At 39.3% G+C, this 17827-nt stretch overlaps 3 protein-coding genes across 3 annotated transcripts; 2 read left to right on the top strand and 1 right to left on the bottom strand.

Moving 5' to 3' along the window:
- The first annotated feature begins 7695 nt into the window (after positions 1-7695).
- On the top strand, positions 7696-9788 carry LOC110685658 (alpha-latrocrustotoxin-Lt1a-like). Its single transcript, XM_021862190.1, has 2 exons — positions 7696-8654; positions 8926-9788. Exons 1-2 carry the CDS (start codon positions 8141-8143, stop codon positions 9390-9392), a joined length of 981 nt encoding a protein of 326 aa, XP_021717882.1. The 5' UTR covers positions 7696-8140; the 3' UTR covers positions 9393-9788.
- A 2868-nt stretch (positions 9789-12656) lies between these two features.
- LOC110685657 (protein ACCELERATED CELL DEATH 6-like) lies at positions 12657-14514 on the top strand. Its single transcript, XM_021862189.1, has 2 exons — positions 12657-13126; positions 13366-14514. Exons 1-2 carry the CDS (start codon positions 12778-12780, stop codon positions 13824-13826), a joined length of 810 nt encoding a protein of 269 aa, XP_021717881.1. The 5' UTR covers positions 12657-12777; the 3' UTR covers positions 13827-14514.
- Positions 14515-15530: 1016 nt separating this feature from the next.
- LOC110685735 (ankyrin-1-like) lies at positions 15531-16711 on the bottom strand. The gene is made up of 2 exons (XM_021862256.1): positions 16285-16711; positions 15531-16006 (listed from the first exon to the last, which is right to left on the bottom strand). The coding sequence occupies exons 1-2, from the start codon at positions 16709-16711 to the stop codon at positions 15531-15533; spliced, it is 903 nt and encodes a 300-aa protein (XP_021717948.1).
- Between the last annotated feature and the right edge of the window lie 1116 nt (positions 16712-17827).

Raw genomic sequence — 17827 nt, 5'->3', positions numbered from 1 at the left:
TTAACCCTAAGAAGTGTGTCTTTGGTGTTGAGTCTGGGAAGTTTCTCGGATTTCTAATTGACCAAAGGGGGATTGAGGCTAATCCGGAAAAGGTACAGGCGGTTATTAACATGCAGTCACCCCGCACTGTAAGAGAAATCCAGAAACTCACCGGTTTCCTGGCGGCATTGGGGAGATTCCTCAGCCGGTCTGGCGACAAATGCCTCTATTTCTCAAGCAATTAGGAAGAGGTCAAGGTTTGAATGGGGAGAAGAGGCTGAGGCGGCATTTCAGAAGCTCAAGCAGCATGTGCATTCTTTACCAAGGCTAGTGAGCCCCCTGCCCTAGGAGGCTCTCTACATGTACCTAGCCATCTCAGATCACTCCCTTAGTGTTGTTCTCCTTGCTGAGAGAGAGACGGCAATCAACTCCCGGTGTATTTCATCAGTCACGTCCTTAGAAATGCTGAGCTCCGGTACCCTATGATTGAAAATTTTGGGTTGGCCCTCTACAAAGCAGTCAAGCGGTTGAAGCCCTACTTCCTGGCTCATTCGGTAACTGTATACACTGATCAGCCACTCAAGCGCCCAATGACCACCATAAAGTCATCTGATAGAATAATCAAATGGGCTGTTGAAATGCAAAGCTTGGAGATAACTTTCGAACCCAGGAGGGCAGTGAAAGGTCAGGCATTTGCCGACTTCATTGTTGAGAAAACTAGGCCGGTGCAGCCGGAAAATCCTGATCAGGTTTGGAAGCTGTTTGTAGACGGTATTTCTACAGCAAACAGCTGTGGTGCAGGAATTATTTGCCATTCTCCGGAAGGGATAAGTTTGAATATGCACTACGGTTTAAGTTCCAAGCCTCAAATAACGAGGCAGAATATGAAGCCCTGCTAGCCGGCATGCGTATGTGTAAGGCAGCTGGAGCAAGGAAAGTCGACGCCTGCTCAGACTCTTAATTGATCGTTAGCCAATACCACGGTGACTATGAAGCCACCCATCCGGCTATGATCAAATATCTGCAGGCGGTCAGGGAAGAGGCTGCGTCACTTGATGAATTCCATTTGAGTCAAGTGCCACGATCTGAAAACAATCAGGCGGATGCGCTCTCCAAATTAGCATCATTCGCCTCCTGCGATGTGCCGAGGACAGTCTTTTGGGAAGTCATGGAAAAAAGAAGCATAGAGCATGATCCCATTGGAATTTTGAACCAAAGCGCCACCTGGATGGACCCCATCCGGGTTTATCTAACAGACGGCTCTTTGCCGGATGTCCCTTCAGAAGCAGCTGCGCTCAAGAAGTGAGCTTTGAGCTTTGTTATGCACCAAGGAGAACTTCTCCGGAAGGGATACTTACAGCCGTTTCTGAAGTGTGTGACCCCAGAAAGGGGAAAGGAAGTTTTGGAAGATCTGCACGCGGGTTTTTGTGCCTCGCATATAGGCGGCAGATCCCTGGCTAAAAGAACCAGGAGACAAGGATATTTTTGGCCCACTCTTGAGGTAGACGCCATGGATCTGGTAAAGAGGTGTGATAAGTGCCAACGGTTTGGCCGGTTGATACATCGTCCGGCAATAGACCTTACAGCTATACACAGTCCGGTCCCGTTTGCAAAATGGGGGATGGATATCTTGGGACCTTACACGCCTGCTTCAGGCGGTCGACGCTACATCTTGGTAGCCGTAGACTACTTGACCAAATGGGTTGAAGCAGAGGCGGTGAAAGGCATAAAGACCAAGGATGTGATCTCCTTCATTTGGAGAAACATCATCACCCGGTTTGGGGTCCCTATGTCTATGGTCTTCGATAATGGTCCTCAATTTGAAACGCCTGTGCTCAAGGGCTGGTTGGGGGATCAGGGTATCTCCCATTGCTTTGCGTCTGTAGGCAGGCCCCAGGCAAACGGACAAGTTGAGGCCTTCAATAAGATTATCTCAGACGACATTAAGAGGAAAGTTGAAAGGGCTGGTGGTATATGGGCAGAGGAGTTGCCTCATGTTCTTTGGGCTGTCAGAACAACTAAGAAAGGGGAAACCGGTGAAACCCCGTTCCTTATGACATACTACACTAAGGCTGTTCTTCCTATCGAGCACTATGAACCAACTCTCCGTATCATGCTGTATAATGAGGAGGCCAATTGGGAGGCCATGCGTCTTGCCCTGGATGCTCTTCCAAAGCGAAGGGGCAACGCCGCCTTACGACACGAGGTCTACCGTCTGAGAATGACTAGAGCCTATAACAAACGGGTACACAAGCGACCCTTGAAAGTAGGGGACTTTGTACTCCGCAAAATGGAGGCAACCGGTAGGGCAAACGAGCAGGGCAAGCTAACCCCAAACTGGGAGGGCCCCTACCGGATTTTTGAAGAAGTTAAAAATGGCACATACCGCCTGGAAACCCCAGACGGTAGGAAGTTTCCTAGAACTTGGAATGTAGAAAACTTAAAAAAGTACTATTTCTAAGAATTGTAAATCTCTTGTAATTACCGTATGATTAATGGAAAAAGTTCGGTTCCTTACATTTCTGTATACCTATGCCATGTCTTGTGCTTAACAAAAGCGGCTTTCATCATTTAATTTTCATGCGCCATGTCTTGTGCATTACCCAAGCGACACATTTATCACAAAAACACATTCGGTGACGCCCATACGGGTGAATTCACCGAAGAGAGCATCTCCCTTCTGGGTGGTAAATTGTTCTAGTGGTCAAAGCTCAGGCGGATATAATAAATGGAAATCAAGTCGGTTATTTCCACCTGAATGATCCATTGCATCAAAGAATAGCTGACTAGCAATCCCAAAAGTACAGCCGACTTACTCTTTGAAAAGCAGTACCAACAGAAGCTAGCCCAGAAAAAGGTAGCTGGTACTCCCAGTACATCTAGACCGTCGTCTGCCCCTTCTGAAGAGGCAGGCGCAGGATAAATATGTTAATGCTAACCCAATTTTACGCAAAAGCACCACATATGGTTCGCTATCAATGTTAGCAAGGCCCTAAGCTTTGGGCACCTAACGAAAAAACGCAGCCGGTAACCAAGAAAAACAAAATCTACACGGTACTTAAAAACCGTGTTTTCACCCGGGTTGTACGTGTTAAAATATTAACGGTCCCTAATCGGGGGCATACGGATAGCCGCCTGACTGAGTGCAGCTCTACCAATCACCTATCCGGGGGCAATATTCCTAACCCCACCCCGTCTCTGTTTCACACGGCAATAGTACTTGAAGAAATTTCTAAGAAAAATTTAAAGAAGTGCAAATAAGGAGAAATCATTCAACAAAACCGGCACAGCCGGTGAAAAAATATATATATATTAATATTCGAAATAAAATACAATGGCGGAATAAGCCGACTCATCCGGCGCGATTACAAGATAATGCACGGCGCGCAGGCCGGGAGGTCGTTGCTATTCTATCTGCACGGTCACCCGGTCACTTGGAGCCTGAGTCCCTTCCGGGTGTGACGGGTCAACGATGGGGACGGAGCCAGGAGCAACTTCATCTTGAATAGCCTCCTCGTTAGCAGCCGCTTCCTCCTCCATCCTTTTGAACTCCGCCTCAACCCACTCTCATAGGGTTCAGGCCCCGACTGACCCTCCTCTTCAACCAGAATGGCAAGATCTGCATATTTGTAGGCGAGCTCCCAGACGTTGTAGTCTGTACCCGGATGGATATGGAGAACTCCCTCTTCATTCTGTTCTCGTAGTCTTGCTCATTCTCCTCAATGAGCCGGCTCTGCTCTGCTTCAAGGGTGACCTGGAAGTTGCCCTTTGCAGCAGCCGCCTCTTTGATCAGGCGGTCATTCTCTTGTTGCAGGCAGGTGTTGGCCTTCTCCGCCTGATCCAGCCATTTGAGGGGCTCCTCATGTTCCTTGAGCTCCTTCTCGGCATTGTCTAGCGCCACCTTGATATTGACCAATTTGACCTTAGGACTCATTGAGGGCCTTCTGGAGGGTCTTGACCTGGTCGGCCTGTCGCATGATTATAGATTTAGTTTCTAAGTCATGCACAATCATTGAATATTCAGCAACGTTATGTGCGTCATCCGCAGAACGTTTGGCTCTCCTTACCTCCTCGTGTTTGCGTATGTAGGCCTTTTTGAGCCCTTCCACGCGCAGCAGTGCCTGCAACAATACAACCGGCGTCAATAGAAAAACCGGATGTGCATACATCAAATAAAATGTCGGGTGGGTACTTCAAGCTTACATCATCTAGCTCGACCATTACACGGTCGGCGTTGAAGGTGTTGATCCCAGGGATCGCCTCCTTCTCGTCCCGGGGGACGGCTTTCAGCTTGGCTCGGGCAAACTGAGCTGCATCCGGCCAGCGGGGGGAATTATCTGCACCAGAAACAGACGGTGAGAAAGCTGCATATGCTCCGTCTATTGATTGCCGGCTGATTGGAGAATCTCCCGGCTGAGACTGAGAATAAGACTTAACCCGCATGGGCAGGTCAAGCAGCGCGAGGTTGAAGGGATTTGTACCTTGTTGTTGGAGACCTCTCTGGCCTCCGTCAGTAGAAGGATCGGTTGAGGTCCTTCTTGGTGTGGCCTCTCTTGAATCCATTTCAGCAGTAGACCCGCCTAGGGTCTTTATTGATTTACCGCCGGTAGAGGGCCGGGCGGCGGATATGGTCTTCTGCACCTTAGATGCAGGCTCCACTACAGTCAGCCTCGGCTGAATCTGCTTCTGTAGGGAGCGAGGAGTTTTTCTCCCATCCTGAAACGAAGTAACAAACGATTAGGCGGAAAAAAACGAGCAAAACGGGAGTAAAGCAAACAAATCAAAGATAAGTCAGACGGTCTAACCTTCTTAGTCGCCTGAGCAGTAAGTTTTTTCTCCAGATTCTCCTTACGGATGTCTGAAGCCTTCCTATCAGGCGTTTTCTCTGTTGGCAACATGTTCTTTGCTTCTTCTGCAAAATACAAATCAAATATGTGCGGTCAAGGTCAGGACAATAGCAAACGGGCATTGTAATCAAAAGAAAATTGTCATCCGGCGTAAATAAGCTGGATGAGGCTTTTAACCTACGTTTTTCGAACATGCTGCTAAGCCAGCAGGCGGACAAAAAGGCCTCGTCCCTTAGAAACTCATGTTTAGGCACCCAGTTTCGGGGCACCCTTATTACCTCTCCGGTTGAGAGGGTGGAAGGGACGAGCTCGAAAAAGTGGGAGTCCAGTATTGCTTCCCTATCCCTCTCCGGCACTGGGGGCATCCGTTATTTCTACCCCAAAAGTTCATGTTTCCGGTTGTATGTCCGGAACTCTCTGTTTTCCTCGTTGGTTGGAGCCTTGACCAGGTAGAAACGACTCTTCCAGTCTGACCACTTAGACGGTTTGTCGAGCGTCATGAGGTACTGGGGGTAACTGGTCAGGGTGTACCAGGCTCTCCAGCCGCCTGGGCTCCTACTCAAGTAATGTATATGGGCAAACGCCTCCCAGCCAGGGTTCAGATCCTGCATTTCGCAGGCGGCAATGTACCCAAGAATATTCACCCAAGAGTTGGGGGTGAGTTGACAAATGCCCAGGCCATACCCCCTTAGTATGGCCTTTATCGTGTCATGAAGAGGGAAGCGGAGCCCTGCCAAGAATGCCGCCTCGTAGCAGCCAAACCAGCCGTCTGCGTTGCGCTGGTCATCCTCCCAAGCAATTGTCCCTTTCTCAGGCGGGATCGCCAATTTATACCCCGCCCCAAGGGGCCGTTTGAGGACGAAATCTGCTAATTTACTCCGCATCATGGCCCTATCTTTGGCAGAGACGGTGATCATCAAAGGATCACCCTTAGTTTGCCAGGAGGGTCTCTCCTCGTCCTCACTATCGACGCACGGTGTTAGAAAGCTAAAGCTGCTCTCCACAGGTTCGAGTGCAGAGCCGGAAGCGGAGGAGGAGGCCTCCTGGGATGAGTTTTTTCGCTCTACGGAGGCGGCTTCCTCACCGCCTCCCTGATAAGAGCCTAGAATGCCATCACTAGGCGTACTAGGAGTACCTTCGGGAGATCCCACGGCCGCCTCATTAGGGGCCCTCTCGTCAGGCGGCAACTTGTCAAAGCCACCGCCTTCGTAATTGGGGTCCACAGCCGTCTTCCTGGTTCTGGCCATTGTGTCCTGCACAGACACGGAGACGGTCGGATTGGGAGACAAACAAGGCAAATCCCAGAGTCTATAGTCGGTGTTTCCAGTTCTAGACTCAGCCGTACTATTAGACCGGCTGGTCTCATTATTATGTTCCGGATGGGGGTATAAAGGTTTCATCTAACTATGGGACAAATAAACGAGAAAATAAACAAAAGACTCAGTGTAAATACATGGAAGAGCTTGAAAGAATAGAGGCGGTACCTAAAAGAAAGAAGGAGAAAACCGCTTGGTCGCTGAGAATATCTTGGGTTTGCTTGCGAAGACACAGGAGCCTCTTGAGCCGGTTGTGTTGTTTGACGTACAGATGCAAATTTGGCTTGCTATCAAACCCCCCAGACGGTTATAAACCGGATGCTCACGCGGAAACTATCTCAGAAATACTCTCAATACCGGCTGCTCTCGAAAATCAGAAAATTTTCAAAGTTTGTAAATGAGGGCTCGGGGAGGGGACTTGGCTATTTATAGGCTCCTCCTCAGAAGGCGAAGAGTCCTGACTCTTCACCTTCTGCTTCTCCCGCCTTTTCACCCAAGCAGCCAGAATCCAAGAGATTCAAAAAAAAAAAAAAACAACTCTTCACAGGTGCCACGTGGCACAGCCACGTCAGCACCCGTGAGGGGAAAATGTTTAGGGTAAAAATACCCTAGACATGTGGCCCAATGGGCTGGTGACACGTGGCATATCGCCATTGGTCAACAGGGCTCCAATCCCCTGTTGACACGTGTCCTTGGAGTCTTCCATGAGTAATTTATCTGTCCCACTATAAATAGTGGGACAACCCTCATTTATGGGGCATTCATAAATACAAACACTATTACCGAGCAATATTAATTGCGGAATTCTCCCAATCAGCGAGAAGAACTTTACCTATTCCGTATTCTTTCCTCTTGTACGTATACTGATCGTCGGAGGCGAAGCTCCTACCAACCGGAGTCTTCGTGATCTTGCAGGTACAGGCATCGGCAGCTCAGTCTCGGAATCGTAACTCTCCCGCAGGACACCTCAAAAAACCCCGAAACAACATGCATTAAAACAAATGTAATTATGTAATACATTTTCTCATAAATAAACAAAAATATGAAAGAACTAACAAAATACTTTCTTCAGTCCCCTAACATCTCAATAATTGGACTTTAACGTTATTTACATACTCTCCTTTATCTACCAATAGCATTGAGATTTATATGTGTTAAAAATATGGCCTTATTATCTAGTTAGATTCGTCTTGATTCATACCTTTAATATATCAATTTTAATTTATTTATTTATTATTTTTTTTTCCTTACATTCTAGCTAGAAATTAAAGATATTAATAACTAAAGTTGTATTATGGGATATGTAATAAATATCAATATAATGTAATATTAGATAAACAAACGCAGTATAATACTAGTGTAAAAGTCATAGTAGTACATTAAAAAAATAAATAAATCAGAATATACTCGTTTAAAATCAGACAAAAATTTCTCCGGATCTTCACATCAAGTTTTTTTTTTTTGGCAAACAAAGTCTATGGTTTATTTACAAATGTGAATGCCAAGACTAATCTTGTTAGTAGTAGTAGGTTAAGATAATATAAGCACAAAATTTCATAATATTTTGTGGTTAAAGATCTAGAACAACCAGGAAATGTTCGTTGATTGAAATGTAAAACGAAATCTTAACTGGCAAGTCCTAAGCAATTAAAGAAGGGACGGTGTAGCAGTTGAAATAAATATATAAACCAAGTCATCCTCACATTAGTAAAGAAAATATTTTCATATTTAAAAAGTATTAAAAAAAAAAACTAAGCAAATTAAGTTGGTTTGAATAATGGCCTGGACATACCCCATCATTTTAGGTCTATAATTTACATGAAATTCTGGTGTAATTTCTTATACATTTCTTGCTTCCACCTTGCTATATATATACATATTACCTCCTAGCTCGATCTAGATAAAATCATTTCATACATTAATACGTACGCTTGATCAAACTAGTATTTACGCTCTTTCATCACGACATCACATATACTTAATACTTCTCCGTTGGAAATGACTCGAGCCCTAGGCGGAAGCAACCTAATCCCTCGGGTCATAAACACCAACATCCTAGTCTGTACCATTATTGGTACTGACTGTGATATGGGCTCCATGGGACACCGACCAAATTATTTCCAACATGGTACCGGAACTAATGGTGTGAGCTATATATACGACCTAGAGCTCCACGAGGCAGCAAGTTGTGGAAACGTCAAAAGAGCCCGAGAGGCGGTTGCTAGGAACAAGGGGCTGTTATCCCACAAGGATTCTCAGGGTAACATACCCTTGCACCGTGCCATGGAGAATGGCCACAAGGAGACGGCGCTCTTCTTGGTTCAGGTACACCCACTAGGGTCCTATGCCTTGAACAACTCTAACATCTCTCCTCTTTATCTTGCTGCTTATCGCAAGGACTTGGAATTGGTTAAAGCCATGTTTTGTGAGCTGAATAAAGATGATAAAGTTCTTGACAATTTAAAGAAAGGAAAGTCAGTTGTTGATGTTGCCATTACATACAAGAATCAAGGTAATTAAATGAAAGTTTCTCAACTGGTAATTTTTTCTTATTTATGTAAGCTTATGTCTTCTTTACTAAAATATAGTCATATTAATGTTCAAACTTATGTCTTCACATATATGTGTGGTAAAACTGTGTTAATTATTCTAAAACAAAGGGGGAATGCTTTTTGTTTCATGCATCTGCTACACAGTTAATTTTAACAAAAATTTATGTAGATGTTTTAGCAATTTTTAATTTCATGGTACTCATGCTGGTTATTGGTTTTGTCTAATCACAGATTTGTTGCAACTCATACTCAAATCTCAGCGGGAGCTAATCAAATGTCCCAATGAAGACGGATTAACCCCTCTTTCGTATGCAGCGTTCAATGGTAATCTTGACATAGTTCGCTACCTTCTCAAAAAATTTCCAAATTCTATAAGTTACCGCAACAACGATAACTCCAACCCCTTTCACAAGGCAGGCCTAGGAGGCTATGTCGAGGTCTTAAAGGAGCTCTATTCCAATTCCAAAACTCGTGAATTTTTGCTAGCCGGTGATCATCATGGGCGAACTGTACTGCACCTCGCTGCTAAAGAACGCGGCAACAAGTTGAGGCACGTTGTCTCCTACTTGTTGAGCCTAAAGGAGGGTAAGGACCTTATCAAGAAGAAAGATGAAAATCAACTTACACCTTTGGAATTGGCCAAAAAGAACTCAAATCATGAAGTGGAAGAACTTATTAAGGAAATCAAGCTTCAATAGAATATGTTTCTTCAATTCTGAACCTATATCTTAATTTAATTTCTAGATTCTACACATACGTATACAGAAAAATATGTACCAAATATAAGTATTATACTACAGTACAACTTTCTTTATCTTTTATATATATATATATATATGTGTGTGGACTTAGTCTAGGTTTCAGTTTACATTATTGTAACATTTTATTTTGCTAGCTAGTTTGTCCTTATTAATTATATACTCTTTATGTATAGCATATACTTATGTACTGTATAATACTACGGAGTAATATACTATTGCATTTGTTTACAAGCAAATTATCTAGTCCGAATCCGCCCCTTGCCCGATCTGATCCGAAGAAAAAAATCCGAACCGAATCCGAGAAATAATAATCCGAATCCGACTTTGTTTAAAAAATCCAACTCCGAGTCGGATAAGGGTTGGAGTTGAAGTCTACTTAGAATCCGACTTATCCGATCCAATTCGACTTTTCTATGTACTTATATATATATATATATTTTATTATTCAATTCATGAACTTATAGGTCTTTGAAGTTGATTATATATGGGTTGCTATTAATAATGAGGTCAAAATTAAATTTACAGTCGGAGTCGGAGTCGGAGACGGATCAGGTTGGAGTTGGATGTTGGAAATTTAAGTCGGATCGAAGTCGGATTCTCGGAGTCGGAGGCAAATTAAAAATCCGACATCTTGTAAGGTCGGAGTCGGATTTTGCATAATGCGACCCGAATCCGACCCATTGCCATTCCTAGTAACAATAATATACGTAGTACTTTCGATCATTATGCAAGAGGTGCATGTCAAAGCACACCCGACTCGACCCAACCCGATTTAATCCGAAAAATATCCGATTCAGATTTCGATTCGCGTGGACACAGTAATTTAATATAACTCAACTTTAAAAATTGACCAGACTCGACCCGACCTTACAAAATCCGATGCAATCTTCCGAATTGACACCTCTTATTTATGCTTCTTTGTTGTTGGTGGAGATTTTGTTGATGGACATGTAGGAAGCAAGAGTGAAAGACTAGTTAAGCTAGGGCTGACAAAGAGATTTTTATTTTTTTTTTAATTGATTCAATTACGTAATACATGACGCATACACAGATACATTAATAGTAAGAAAAAAACATAAAATGATGAAAAGGTAGCTAGCTTTCTAAGATCAAAGTTTTATTTTCCTCTTTTTAATTAAGACTTGTTTTAGCACTTATATACTGTATTTCTTGTTTTTATAGATTTTTTAAGGTAAGAGCAAGGAAAATTAAAATATTAGCAAGAAGCTCTCCTCATGGAGAAATTCCTAATACATCTAAAGAAAGAATGAGAATTAGACTAAAATTATTACAAGGTATAATATCCATATTGTATTTTTTTTTTATTTTTTTTTATATAGAATTAGAAATTGCATGTATACTATAGTTGATATGTACTCTGTATGCATTACATATACCTTATCTAAAGGAATTAAACTAATATAAAAATTGGTTGGTAAATATCATACTGATCGCATTACAATAGGAATTTAGTACATACATTCTTTTTCACGTAGAGTGAGTTAGATTTTAACCAAATAAGCTAGTTAGCAGAGTATGTAAATTAGCATCCATGCACTGCAATGGCTATTGATCACTTGCATCCATAGGATCGATCAATAATGTTACTCAAAGTACAAACATGTAAACACACCACCATCATAAATACATTAATATTCTCTCCGTTTTTTAAGTCTATCACATTTTTCTTTTACAACCTTTTTTAAGGGTAATATTATATGTAGCCCTTAAGGCTAGAAATAAGCATTTACTATCTATCCTAATTTGGTTTTAATTTAGGAACGCATAACAAAATCACGCACAAAATCAGTGTAATTAATTTTTTTTTTTTTTTTTTTTTTTTTTTTTTTTTTTTTTTTTGATATGTAGCCCTTAGGGCTATAATAAGATTTTCCTATTTTTAAATGCATCACTTTCCTTTTACTCGTATGTCCGTTATTTTTAAGTGTATCACATTCTATTTTGAACATCATTTGTTATTATTACAGAGTATTATATTTCCATCCTCACATGATTTCCACTCTTATTTTTTTTCCTCGATCTTCCCACACATTCCTTACTTTTTGATACATCATAAACGATTACACCACTATCTCTACTCTATAATTTTTAAATTCCGAACAAACCCTACTTACACAATATTTTACTCTATTCAACTCATCTTCCTAAAATTTAGTTCCAGTTATACCAATGTACTTTTAAAAAAAAACAAAACAAAAAAAAAAAAAAAAAAAAAATTCTGCCTGTCAAACATGCCGTAAGAAAATTTCTTGGTGGAATGACATTTCCTTGGTGTTTCCATTCAGCCAATGCTGGGCTGTTTCTTCTACCAGTTTCATGCTACAACTAATTACCTACGGTTCATGATAATAAATAAATAATGATTTAATTCCTATGACTAAAAAAAATATTATGGTCAATGTTAACTTACATATATGACGAAATGTATACCCATACGAAATGGTACGGTAAGGCCAAGATTAATTAAACCCCAACCATTCCCCAAAAAAAAAAAAAATAAATAAATAAATAAATAAACTCCAACCACTAACTACTACCACTAATAATAATTGAACACCGAGTATAGTAGTAGAATGGTCGCCTTGTGAAGACTTCAAGCCCGATTATTTCGCAACTGGAAAATTTCCCAACATTTCCTTCAGTTTTTCCTGGTACATTTAGCAACTTTTCATTTATTTTTAATTTCTTGGTGGACAAGTTAATTTGCAATCAATAAATTAAATTAAAGTAGTTTTTAATATACAATCAGTTGGCGCATGCATGGTACAATTACCAAGATTATTTTTCTTTACCTATGTGCATGTGTCTTGTAAGTACATAAACAGTACGCGGTACATCCGGTTTTACAGTGAATATCCTTGTAAATTAATATGTGAATATTTGAAATAATAAACCGTTTAATCTTGTGTATAGTAGGTTAGGTTAGGAATTATAAATTTATAAGTATGTATAACTTGAGCATGCATAGAAATGTTAATTACAATCAAAATAAAAGGAAACCTCAGTTAGCAACTTGCAAGCTGCAACAAAATAAGAAGAGGCCGTGTGGCAGGTACTAAGTAGATAGGTCAATTAACCTAGAAAATTACATGCATTGCTAGTGGAATTGCATGTACATTTCTGTCTTCCCCTATCTCCTCCTCTATATAAACAAACCTTCACCTCATTCTCTCCATCCCTCATCAAACCACATATCTTGCACCATTCTGAAATAACTCGATCCAAATCCGAACTCTAATTAATCAAACTAATCCAACATATATATTTCGATATATATAATTTTGAAAACATCCATTATACAATGGCGGAAAAAGAGATGCAGAAGAAGAAAAAGGAAGAAATCTTAAAACTCATGGGCTTACCCGTCCACACCATGCATTTTCATGACCTTGACCATCGAGCTGTGGTGATTGAAATAATGAACACCACTGCGAAAACTAATCTTATCCCACGGGTCATGAATACAACCATCATGGTTTATCCTTTTGCTACGATGTTTAATGCTGATCTATCGATGCAATTCCAAAACGAAAGGCATCATAGAAATAATAATTCTCGGGGTACATTCAATAATAACGCAGGAAGTACAACGAATAATAATAATAATGCTCTTGCTGGTGTACGTGCCGCCATTGCCAACCAAAATCAAGGTATAGATGACCTTCCTATATATAAACCGTGCATACATCTAGTAAAAAAAATAAAATGTCAAATATTTGAAAATATTTTCTACTTATTTGATTTTACGTACACTCCGAATAAAGTATGGCAGTATTTTAATATATACAACGTTCGATTCAATCCTAGGTTAATTACAATGTTAGCATTACACTTCGTACCATACAAGTATTTACTCATTTATATTGGTTGTTTATATGTGTTTACACAGAAATGTTGGCAACTATACTCGAATCTCAACCTGATCTAATCAAGTCCTTTGATGAAGAAGGGTTAACTCCTCTTTCGTATGCAGCATCCAAAGGAATTGTTGAAATAGTACTCTACTTCCTCGAAAACTTCCCAAAAACAACATACCTTCGCAACAAAGATAAATCCTACCCGATTCACAAGGCATGTCTAGGAGGACATGTTAGGGTTTTGGAGAAGTTCCATTCTAAATTTCCTACTTCCCTAAACTCCGTTGACAATCATGGACGGACAATATTACACATAGCTGCTAAAGAACGCGGTAACAAGCTGAAACATGTTGTCGTGTACTTGTTGACACTACGAGAGGGTAGAGAATTAATCAGTAAGAAAGACGAAAATTATTGTACACCCTTGGATTTGGCTAGAAGCAGCAGAAATGGTGAAGTGGAAGAACTTATTGGAAGAATCATACGTCAATAGGATGGAAGAACTACCCTGCGTTTGTGCGTTACGCTTGTGTGACAGTGTGAATGCTTCGATGCAACATGTAATTTTTTTTCTTTTTTTTTTCTGCTTTATTGATATTTATTTTAATTTTCTTTAGTCGTCAATCTTTTGTTATTTATTTGATAGCATGTTCATGTCAATAGTGAAGGTCAAAATCGAATTTTTGTCCCGTGTCCTCAAAGTTTTCTAGTTCAATGTAAAATATAATCCAAAGTTTTTTTTTTAATTTTTATTTTAAAGAAATAATACGAAGTATTATATATCGGTATAAGTTTCTGTACTTAGAGAGTTTTAATACATTTGACCTGTAAATTCACTACAGCAGTATACACCTGATGAAACACAACGTCACAATCGCTAACATTTTCCTAGCAATGTTTTGTGTACATTTATACTAGAAGTCAAGAGTCTTTATAAAATTATTATAACAACTATTTTCACCAAAGATTTATCATATATATGGCGGATAATATAATGTGAATGCAACGAAATGTTTGAAATTAAATTTTAGGCCTAATAGTACATGACATCGGTAGGTAGGAATTAATTGGACCAAGATTTTACAAATAACTTGTGGCCTGGTACGCGGTTAAGTTTTGTGGGATGACATCAAAACGTTTGCTCAATTACTGAAATTATGTTTCCTCAAAAAAAAAAAAAATATATAATACTGAAATTGTGAAGAAAGTCACCAAAGGGAGAGAGTTATCTAAGGGTCCATTCCAAATTGAAATACTGTATAATTTGGATAGCTCGAATTTATTGAAAATCAGCAAAATTAAATTGGATTGGCTGTCTTCTTTAAGAAGTACTTCCTCCGTTACGTACTTACATATTAGTTACAACTTGGAATTTTTGATATATCACAAATAATACCTCAAAGTTACAGATTTGAACAAATTGGATCGAATTGAAGAAATTCGGATGCCAATAAACGAATTATTGTAACATCAATACTAAAAAGCGGCTTTGGAAGATCGATTGAACAATTTCAGAACCATTATTATTAATACGTATCAACTTGGGAAAAGGATTTTTTTTTGAGGTTTCAGTAGACTAATCAAATGACGAGTTAATGGCTAACTACGGTCATTATAACCCCTTCATGCTCTATCATATAACTCTTTTAATGGGTTCCAAAAAAAATGTAGGTTCTTTAAAAAAAATGTAACTCTTTAACTGGGTTCAAAAAAAAAAAATGTAACTCTTATAAAAGTTATAACCAATTAACCAGAATCAATTTAAAAAGTCAAACTCTCTTTGTCAGCCCTAGTCTTTCACTCTTGCTTCCTAGTTCCTACATATCCATCTACAAAATCTCCACCAACAACAAAGAAGCATAGCAATCGAAAGTATATCGGTACACAAATTAAAAGTGCTTGTAATACACAAAACAAATGCAATAGTATATTAGTATTATACAGTAGTATATAACCATATAAGTGTCTGCTATATATAAGAGTACGTAAATGTAACGACAAACTAGCAAAATAAATTGTTACAATGATGGAAACTCAAACCTAGTCTAAGTCCACACATGTATACTGCATGATATACAAAGAATAAAAGAAGGGAAAAAAAAGTTGTAGTACAATACTTGTATTTCGTACAAATTATTCTGTAAACGTATAGTAGAATCTAGAAATTAAAAAAATATAGGTTCAGAAGTAGCATATTCTATTGAGGCTTGATTCCCTTAATAAGTTCTGCCACTTCATGATTTGAGCTCTTTTTGGCCAATTCCAAGGGTGTAAGTAGACTTTCATCTTTCATCTTGATAAGGTCCTTACCCTCCTTTAGGCTCAACAAGTACGAGCCAACACGCCTCAGCTTGTTGCCGCGTTCTTTGGCGGTGAGGTGCAGTACTGTTCGCCTATGATTATCCTCGGCTAGCAACAAACAACGAGTTTTTGAATTGGAAATTTTGGAATAGAGCTCCATTAAGACCTCGACATGGCCTCCTAGGCCTGCCTTGTGAAAGGGGTTGGAGTTATCGTTGTTGCGGTAACTTATAGAATTTGGAATTATTTTGAGAAGGTAGCGAACTATGTCAAGATTACCGTTGAATGCTGCATACGAAAGTGGAGTTAATCCGTCTTCATTGGGACATTTGATTAGCTCGCGTTGATATTTGAGTATGATTTCCAACATTTCTGTGATTAGACAAAACCAAAAACCAACATTAGTACCATGAAACTAAAAATTGCTATGAAATAAACTAATATTTTGCTAAAATTAAATGTGTATCACTGAATGTTGCCATGAAACTAATTTTTTTGTTAAAATTAACTGTGTAACTGACGCTGTATTTGAATAATTAATACAGTTTTACCACATAGCTAGATATGCCAAGACATTATTATTTTAACCATTAATATGACTATATTTTTTTTAGTAAAGAGGACACAAGCTTACATAAGTAAAAATTTACCTTGATTCTTGTTTGCAATGGCAACATCAACAATTGACTTTCCTTTCTTTAAATTGTCAAGAACTTTATCATCTTTAACCAACTCACAAAACATGGCTTGGACCAAGTCCAAGTCCTTGCGATAAACAGCAAGATAAAGAGGAGAACTCTTGGAGTGATTCAAAGCATACGACCCTGGTGGATATTCGTTAACCAAGAAGAGTGCCGTCTCCTTGTGGCCATTCTCCACGGCGAGGTGCAAGGGTATGCTACCCTGAGAATCCTTGTGGGATAACAGCCCCTTGTTCCTAGCAACCGCCACTTGGGCTCTTTTGATATTTCCACAACTTGCTGCCTCATGGAGCTCTAGATGGTATCTATAGCTCACACCACTGTTAGTTCCGATACCATGTTGAACATAAATTGCTCGATGTCCCCTGGAACTCATATCACAGTCCGCACCAATATAGGAGGTGGAAACGTGTACAACAAATTGCACCAGAATTTCATGTAAATTATAGACCTAAAATGATGGCGGTATGTATGTACAATATTCTAACCAATTTAATTACTGTATTTTTCTTAACTTGGTGTGCTCCGTACGTATATTGACTTCAGCTACTGCTCACCGTCCCTTCTTTAATTGCTTGGGACTTGCCAATTAAGATTTCGTTTTACATTTATAACCAATTTAATGAATATTTTCTGGTGGTTCTAGATCTTTAACCACTAAATATTATGAAATCTTGTGCTTATATTGTCTTTAACCTATTCTTCAAAAATAAAAAAAAAATAAAAATAAAAATCTTAACCTACTACTACTAACCACATTAGTTATTTTTTTTAACGAACACATTAGTCTTAAAATTAGCATTATGTTGCATTCACATTTGTAAACCAATACTTGGTCTACCAAGAAAATGATTAAAAAAAATTGATGTGAAGATCCGAAGAAATTTTTATTTGATTTTAAACAAGTATATTCTAATTTACTTATTTATTTTAATACATTATATTATCATTATGACTTAATTTTAAACTCGGTTTGTTTATCTAATATAATGTCATGTTCGGATTTATTATTACACTTCCCACAATACAACTTTAATCACTACAAGTAATAACTTTTATCTTTAGAATGTAAAAAAAATTATAAGATTTTGATATGTTGAAAGTATGAATTAAAACGAATCTTTCTAGTCTTCTAGATTACAAGGCCATAATTTTTATCACATATAAATCTTAATGCTATTATAGTTAAAGGAAAGTAAGTAAATAGTATTAAAGTCAAATGATTGAAATGTTAGAGGATTGGAGGAAGTATTTTGTTAGTTCTTCAAATTTCTGTTGATTTTCATTTTAATGCATGTATTGTTTAAGTGTAGCACAAAGTTTCATATGTGGACACCGTGTATGTGGTCGGGGTTATTTAGCCGGGGTTACTTGGTCGGTCAGGGATTACTTAGTTAAGGATTACTCGATCGGTCAGGAGGTTACTTGATTATGGGTTACTCGCTTGATCAGGGGTTACTCGATTAATATTTTGATGTATAGCTGACCACAG

Source organism: Chenopodium quinoa, unplaced genomic scaffold, assembly GCF_001683475.1.
Source record: "Chenopodium quinoa cultivar QQ74 unplaced genomic scaffold, ASM168347v1, whole genome shotgun sequence".
Lineage (NCBI taxonomy): Eukaryota > Viridiplantae > Streptophyta > Magnoliopsida > Caryophyllales > Amaranthaceae > Chenopodium > Chenopodium quinoa.
Note: the sequence above shows the minus strand (reverse complement) of the source record. Positions and strands in the feature narration are given on the sequence as shown.